Raw genomic sequence first — 9,011 nt, forward strand, 5'->3', positions numbered from 1 at the left:
AAGATGCTTTCTTGGACTGTTTTTTTTTTTTCTTTGACAAAGTTTTGTTTCTTGTCCAAGAACTGAAGAAGCTTCTTGGATGAGAAGCAAAATGTTTTCAAAGAAAACAACCAAGTCTCTTCGCTTTTTGGAAAAGCACCTTCGGGATATCCATGACCTGGGTGATTGAGACACTCCATAGGCATGGGGGCTGGAAGTGATCATTGCATTTTTAACTTTAAAACATTGTGTTTTAAACTTTAAAGGCTGCTTTTGGCAAGTATCTCGGTTGCAGGTTATTTCATAAAGTTCTTCTGCTCAGCAATGCCCCCTCTCAGCTCTGTACACTTAGTACATGCTTGATGCTTGATTACTGCTCTCTCTTATAGCATTTGTTACCAATATCACATTGGAAGGGAGGTTTTTTACTCGTGCTTTCACCTTTTCTCTGTCAAAAACATTCACTTATTTAAATCCTTTCTCCAAATGTCAGTATGCTTTTTTTTTCTTTTCAGCATTGACCCAGAATCTCGAGCATTTGTATATTTACAAAGCTAGCGAAACACAACAGAAATAATAGAGGCATATAAAAATCACAACAAAAATAAAAGTATCATATTTTTTTCATTCAAAAAAGTTTGAATGTCTAATCAAAGGGCGGGGGGAGAGAAAGGCATTGCATTGGTGTCCTTTTGACTTTTTTGACCTTCCCTGCTCATGGCTGTGCAAAGCAGAACCAAAATAGAACATCCTAAATGAGTTCCATTTGCTTAAACAATTAGATTACAGCTCTTGAAATTCGGTATCAAAATAATCTTATCCCAAATTATGGAAAGCAAGGGTGGAAGCGATAGAAAGGGCGTCAATCATTGCATATTTAATAGACACCTAGGTTTATTTTTCAGGCTCATCCAGTAGCAAGAGTAGGATAGGCAAGAATTGTCTTTGTAATAGAAGAAAGAGAAACTGAGAGAGTCTTGTGCATGGCACTGATGATGGGAAGAAGCTGGAACAATATTTCAATAGAGAATATCCACATAGACAGCAATTTACTCTGTAGGTGGATACAGTTAATTGAATGTAGACCCAGGTAAGGGGGATGAAAATGTCAAATAGTGTCCAAAAGTACATGGTCAAAGTTTTATCTATTTTCATTTCTGTGAATATATATTTGAAAATGCTATGAAATTTTTTTTAAGAAAAAATTAGCAGTGCCTTTGCTGGTTGTTTGTTGTTGTTTGTTAGTTGTTAGTCGTGTCCGACCCATCGTGACCCCATGGACAACGTTCCTCCAGGCCTTCCTGTCCTCTACCATCTTCTGGAGTCCATTTAAGCGCACGCCTACTGCTTCAGTGACTCCATCCAGCCACCTCATTCTCTGTTGTCCCCTTCTTCTATTGCCCTCAATCTTTCCCAGCATTGCTGGTTGTTATTGGAAATATATTGGATTATTCATACCATTGAACATGGCAGCCTTTCTGATTTCGTTTCTCTTTTCCAAATGACAAATGAACGTGGCCTTCAAAATCCTCTGGTTCCTTCCAAATGAGCAAAATGGACTCATTTAGGAGAAAGGAGAGTCCATTTGGAAAGAACTAACACATTCCAGTGGCCATTCTTTGTCATGGCCTTTACAATGCTTCCAAAAAAAAAAAAAATCTATCCAAAAGAAGAATGTGAATTAATTGGTAGAATTTACACACACAGCACTCTGGGCATTCTTCCAAATGATGTACAATAATGGTTGGTTGAGCTCTCCAAAATCCCCTTTTGTGTGAAGATGGTAGTCTGGCACCATCTGTGCAGTGAGACACGGATCTCCTCAAATATTTCTTCCCTGAGTACTGTTACGTATAAAGCTCACAATTTCTTTGTCGCTTAAGAGAGGCAGATGAAATGAGGACACAAAGCTACAGAAGAGCCCGAAGCTTCCGCTCTTTGTTCGTTGTCATCTGACTTTCCCTCTCCCTTCTCTTCCCTCTGCAGCTGAGCACACCGATATCAAGCCATGGAGAAGTGCCATCAGTGTACAGCGAGGCCAAGCTGGTGGCACATGTCTATCAGTCTGCCAAACAGCAGCTGTTCGGAGCTTTTCAGAAGGCAGGCCTGGGCACTTGGGTGAAAAAACCCCCAGAGCAAGATCAGTTTCTACTCATGGTGTGAATCATTTGGCATGTTGGTAACATGACCCCCTTGAAAGGACTGGAGGGAAGAGAACTACTCTACTGGAGCCGGAGAGAGACGTCATGTGAGACCCCGTTCAACCCAAGTCAGAACCTTGTATCTAAATGTGTTAGATATGAGATACATTCTGGTTAATGCACTGAACCTTTAGGAAACTGCTTTTACATACCCATCCCTTCTCAAGGATGTACAAGCCCAGGTTACAAAAACGACCTTCACTGTTTGTTCCTTGTTTGTAGCACATTGCTGTAATTATCTAAGCAGCACCTGTATTTCAGGCAACAGCAGGTTGCAAGTTGCGTCTGGCTGAAAAACAAACAAAACCATCAGCCCTCTAGTGTTCCTCTTCACCGTTAGTGCAATAATTATAGGAGGATGAGGGATTTTTATAGATTGCAAACATATGCAGGAATTAGCACACACTGAAACATGGAAAGTTAGGTGTCTCTGTCTCTCTGTAGGGGTGTGAGAGAGAGGGAGGAGGTGGGATTTCAGACTACAAGCCTAAACAGTGGCAGCCCAGAGCTTTACAAAATCTGTTCAGTACATCAGAATAAGGGGAATAGAAAAGCAAGATAGAAAAGCAAGTTCAATGCAGGGAGCATAGTATATCAGAAAGAAGCAAGGAAAAGCTTGCATGTCTTTATCTTGCATTTAGAAAATAATGGTTCCAAGATTGATTGATGCCACATCATGGCTATCCTGTTTTTGACATACAATGAATCTATCATGCAGCTGGTTGCACTCAGCAAATATACAGCACATGATAACCATCAGCTGCTATTTGGAAGGTCTCCAGTTACGCATATTGAATAACTATCAGCTGCCATTGAAGGTCTCCAGTTAAGCATATTGAATATAGCAACTGCTTGCCACTGTCAAATGGGTCCATCCTTCTCCTCTGGGTTCCAACACATGGGAGGCAACTGTGAAAATACTGTTAGTTTCTATAAATCAGAGGTCTTCAAACCTGGCAACTTTAAGACCTGTGGAGGAAATTATGATTTGCGCTGGCTGGGGAATTCTGAGAGTTGAAGTCCACAAGTCTTAAAGTTGCCAAGGTTGGAAACCCCTGCTATAAATTAAAAACATTGTAGAAGGCACAAGAAGAAGAAATTGCAGAAGAGTTGAGAGGGATGGATGGCTCCGGCTGGAATATGGCAAAAAACGGAGGACAGGCAATGATCTGAAAACTCATACTGAAAGGAATTGAGGAGGCAGCTTGAATGGAAAAGGATTGGTAAAAGACAGAGCAAGGTTGTAGATGGCTGGGAGAGATGAGATGTCTACAAAGAGTTTGATAGGGGTATAATTTTGGGACATGGGCATCACATCCTGCACCAGATGGCCATTGGGCTGCATGCTTCTCAGAAACCACATTTTTTTGCACTCTAGTTATAAGAGACACAGACGTGCCCATTGCTGCAAGAGATGACTCACACTTCAAGTTGGTTGAAAGCACATCACAGAAGACCTCCCAGATGCACATACCATATTTAAGTCAAGTTGCATTACATTTCATCTATCTCCTTGCAACTCATATGCAGAATGAAAAAAACATTTAATTAGGGCTCCAAAACTCAGTATAGCTGTTAACAACACATCCCTTTTGTCTTTAGCATAATCCTTACCATTTGGATCTTCTGAGATCCTTAATTACAATCTGGTCTAGGACCAGCCAGCTCAAAAATCTGAAATTGCAGAAATTGGAGAAGAACGTCAATATTGTACAAATGCCAATGGAAAGCAATCTAGTATGTTTAAAATATTCTAATATCAACATAGTGTGCATTGGAATGTTTTTCTGAGGGAGGAATTGGCATATATTAATACTGGAAGAGCCCCAAATAGGATGCTAATTCTACTCTTACACTGTTTGCTCATATTCTCTTGCCTATCAAGTATAGTATGAAACTTCTATAATTTATGTGGACCAGAGATGCAGGGTGAGTGTCCTGTGTCATGATTGCCCACAAATCTGTTGTCCTAGAAAGATTCTATCTCCAATTCTATATGAGGGATAATCTGCAGCCCATCTAGACATTACAGCTTCTTTAGATGCACAATTCTTAACCTTGATAACATTTTAAAATGTGGATGGGGGTTTCACTCTACTTCATAGCTATGATCAATTTTCTAATGTCTAGTAGACCTAAAGGCAGCCTCAACCAGCACAACATCCTATGAACGAGGCTTCCTCAATTTCCTACTTAGCACAGTTGGGCCAGCCAAAGGCCTAACATTTTTTTCACCATCCAACTTTCTCCTTGAGTGATTGAGGTCCGAATCTTGTCATTATTTTTAAATATGCTAAACAGTTCTCCGTTGCTGCCATCGATCAAAGTACATGTTTAGAGCAGAGGTCTCCAACCTTTTGAGCACCAGGGACCGGTTCCATGGAGAGAGGTTTTCTGCAGTCCGGATGGGGTGTGGTTTCATGTACTGCCTGCATCCCATGGATGGGGCTTTGCTTGTTTGCGTGGACTAGTTTCTGGCATGCCACAGCCCGGTGCTGGTCCACAGACTGGGGGTTGGGGATCCCTGGTTAGAGCATTGTTGCAAAATGAAAAAAAAATAATTCACCTTCCCAATTGGGTGTTCTACAGATGTGATGGACTGTAAACATCAGTTTTATTTAACACTGTGTAGTCCAGCATCACCAAGTTGGACTGGTGATATCTTAAATGATTGGCATGATATTCACCCGATGTAGATGTTATTTAGGATGCCCAAAACATTATAGAAAATCTAAGCACCTCCAAAATTTGTCTTTACCCAAATTGTAGTTCTTTTTTTTGTTGTTGTTATTGTTTCACATGACAGGATGTGCGGGTGTAGTGTTATTGTTTCTAACTTTTAGTTTTCATGAATTGTGTATATATGAACGTGCTGTTCCTGATTTGTCTTGGTGTATCTTCTTAGAGCTATCCAACCAAGTTATATCTCATACACAAGAGCAGAGTTCATTCTCGCACTTGTTGCATGAGACTTCTCCCCTAGAACTCCCTTGATGCTATCCGTTTTCTGCAAATAAAGTTAGATGCTCTGTATATAAGCTCTTGAGAGCCATACCGAGTAAATACATTTGTTTATTAATGTCACAGGATAGGACTAGCTGCTGTATTTTAATGAATTTTAGATGATAAATTACAAGATGTAGCTATAGTGTCTGTACAAATACAATTATTGTGATAAACTAGAAATTTTAATTAAATTTACAAAAGGAACACTCCCCTTGCAGAAATGTGTTTTAACAAATAATACATTCCATGTTAACTACCCAAAAAAATCTATTTAGAGTAGAGATAGTAGAAAACACAAACAAGTTAGGAATAAAAAAAGGCTTTGTGATGATAACAAGTGCTTAATTTTGAAATTGAGATTTTCCACTTGACTTTGAGTGACTTCTTCATGGCCATCTCCATGGTTGCTCAGCATATTTTTTACTTCTACCCAACTTGAAAAAGAAGATTTACTTTCAAGTTTCCAAAAAGAATAAACACTCTCATCAAGCAAAAGGGAGCACTAGTTCCAGAATTATCTTTAGTTCCAAGAAAGACTTTGCATTCTCTAAGATTCTTGTACATAGTCTCAGAATATTAAAAATGTCAACACTCTGTGTGGACATATGCCCACCTTTAGAAAAATAAACAAAAGTTGGGTATGTTGAGGAACATCCTGTGAAAAGGAATGGATGGAAGCACAATTTGCTTTCGTAAGAGGATATTTAATGACTGGCTATCTTCCTAACAGCCATATTGTGAGAGCACCCACAAAGACACTTTCTCAAATTTCCAAAAATACTCATAAGTCTCAAAGAACTGGAGAAAGGAGAGAATAGTTTCAGGAAGAATCCATGAAAGTTATGATCCTCTAAATTTTGCTGAAACTAATGAAATTTCGTATTTGTTGTCCTCTATTCATCCATGTTTGTTTGGAAGTAAACTCTACTGGCTTGAGTGCTCCTTACTCAAATGGGAGATAAGATTGCATTAAATCTCATGCATTAAGTTTTCAAAAATCCCACGTTTGAATGCTTGACGCTATTTTCCCTTCCAGATTTATTCTGATTGATTGACTGACTGATTGATTGTTTGTCTATTGCCCCTACTCCTCAATTTTCCCTGCTATGAAAACAGACTTTTTGGTTAACTTACTAGCTTTCCAAATTCAGGATGTTTTTGATCAATCTCATACACACTTATGAAGTCGGGCCATCACATTATCTTTTTATTTTCCCCGTGAGACTCAAGCACATAAAAAGAACCTCCTGTTGTATGTGGGGTGGCCGCTTAGAAAAGATTGCCCCCTCTGCCTGGGAGACTGTGAGTCTGTCACAATAGCTCAGTGGAACCTACCTCACGGGTTGTTGTAAGATTAAAATGAGAACAGATATATGAATCCTAAATGAAAAGGTAACCTTTGGAGGAAAGTTAGATAAAATATAATAATAACATCTCTGCAATTTGGTTTTGTGTTTCAGTACGTGGGCCAAAGCTGCTAACAGATCACATTAAAGTGCCATTTTACTAACAGGGTGGTTTTTCCAAAGTTATCTTTATAGTTGAAAAATATGTAACGCTTTCTTAGAATTTCCATATCAGTACAGCATTCCTCTTCCATATATGAAACAAACTTGTGGAATTTCACAGAAACCTACTCATACTCGGCATTTCCTGTGGCCCATTGGATACAGAGATATGCCTCTGCCCCTTCCATTATTGCAAGCCGGTTATAACTCCAGATCCCATACATACAAGAGAAGTTCCTGCTAACTTCCACTGGAAGTTTTGTGAACTGCTTGACATGAGGCCTGAGGACCAATAAGACTGTTCATTTTGTACTCTGAAACCTCAGTTCAGTTCAAACTCCATGCTTACTATTTAATTACCCAGATTCCCATAGAACTTTTGAACTGCTTTCTTAAACTCCTAATCATTGTTGTCAGAGTAATGATGATGATTCTTCGGGGAATCTTTAATACTACCTAATACTTAGCAAATATGTTGTCTATTAAAAGAGCTCTGGATGACGATAATGATGATGATGTTTTTACCTTACTTTTTGCTTATACAAGCACTTTTGTTGTTTTAGGAGTGACCAGTTCACCCAATCCACCAGTTAAAGACAATATAGACTCAACAAAGAAAACAAGAATTATGGCAGAGGTTTCTTACACTGTAAACTTGACCATGGAGAGTATTGGATAATTTCATGGAAAACCATGAAAATGTTGGTTTTGTCCTTTCAGAATTTGAGTTCAAAGTCCAAAGCTCATGCAATAGCCCAACATTTTGTAATGAAGCTTCTTCCCAATTGTACATCCACATTTCCAACACAGGAGAGAATGGCGCTGCACTAGGAATTCAAAGAGAAGACAGTGTATATAGTGAGCATGGATGAATGGCAATATGGTACGAATGGATGTACATTTGTAAGATTTGTACAAACAAAAAGAACAATTTCCAAGTGTGAATTTGCTGCTAAATTCTGTAAATTGCACTTCAGTGATATCTGATAAGTGAATGTTTCTGTTATAAGTGAATAAAATGCCTAGAAAAAAATGTTTGTTTGCTGATTTTGCTTTTTTTAAAAAAAAAAATCACAATTGCATATAACTGTCTCTTTGAAACAGAATATTTCTGCAGATTGGATGGGTTTCTCTGAATTTCATCAAAGGGGGAATCTTAGGAATGATAATAGCTGTGAAAAGGCTCTTATGATGTCCTAGCTTTGGGAAGCCTAGGTGTTGCAGAGAAGTGGAGAAATAATGATTCATTGGTCTCATCCATACAGCCTCTTTTACCAACATCTAGATTTTCTCTTTGTTTATTTGTTTAATGGTCTTTAGGGTCCTCCAATGGCTAATGACGGAGTGCCATCCATTGCAAAATACTGAATTATGTTAGAATATAAATTAAACCATAAGAATGGCCTATGCCTCATTTCTTGAGGACATAGCCTCACAATGTCATGGCATCAGCTTATCACTAAGATAAGCTAGAATTAAGGAGAAATTTCCTGACAGTTAGAACAATTAACCAGTGGAACAACCTGCCTCTAGAAGCTGTGAATGCTCCAACATTGGAAGTTTTTAAGAAGAGACTGGGTAGCCATTTGTCTTAAATGGTGTAGGGTTTCTTGCCTGAACAGAGCGTTGGACTAGAAGACCTCCAAAGTCCCTTCCAATTATTCATCATCATCATCATCATCATTATCATCATCATTATTATATTATGGATCATCGCACAGTCAGCCAGATGTTCAGACTGGATTTGGCATTTTGTCTACCTATCGAGTCCTTACCCAGGACATGGGATAGGCAGATGTGGATGTTTGATGGTATTACAGATATCGTCGCAGGATGGAAGCAGTTCCTAGCAAGGCCGCCTTTTGCAATTGACTAATAGCGAATTTGTCAATGCCAATGGTGTTCATATGGTGCTCCAGTTGTTTTGGGATTGCACCCAAGGAGCCTATCACTATTGGTACTACCCTTGCTTGCTTTTGCCACAATCTTTCTATTTCTATTTGTAGGTCTTTGTATTTTGTTATCTTCTCCAGTTCTTTCTCGTCTATTCTGCTATCTCCAGGCACTGCCACGTCCACTATCCAGACTTTTTTGTCTTTCTTATCGACAATTGTTAAGTCTGGGGTGTTATGTTGCAGGTGATTGTCTGTTTGAATTCTGAAGTCCCAGAGCAGTTTAATTTTATCATTTTCTATGACTTTCTCTCTTTTATGATCCCACCAGTTTTTGCTTACAGGCAAATGATATTTTTTGCAGATCTTCCAATGCACCATTGTTGCTACTTTGTCATGCCGCTGCTTGTAGTCAGTCTGTGCAA

The 9,011-nt window shown here is 38.9% G+C and overlaps 1 protein-coding gene across 1 annotated transcript in view; it reads left to right on the forward strand.

The window, feature by feature from the left end:
- The window catches only part of ADARB2 (adenosine deaminase RNA specific B2 (inactive)), a 325,410-nt gene extending 317,194 nt beyond the window's left edge, over positions 1-8,216 (forward strand). The window contains exon 10 of the mRNA XM_039352480.1: positions 1,966-8,216. Coding sequence (XP_039208414.1) covers positions 1,966-2,142 — 177 coding nt within the window. The 3' untranslated portion in view covers positions 2,143-8,216. The remainder of the gene's footprint in view (positions 1-1,965) is intronic.
- Positions 8,217-9,011: the final 795 nt, after the last annotated feature.

This window comes from Crotalus tigris, unplaced genomic scaffold (assembly GCF_016545835.1).
Source record: "Crotalus tigris isolate CLP2741 ecotype Arizona unplaced genomic scaffold, ASM1654583v1 scf7180000018435.730608, whole genome shotgun sequence".
Lineage (NCBI taxonomy): Eukaryota > Metazoa > Chordata > Lepidosauria > Squamata > Viperidae > Crotalus > Crotalus tigris.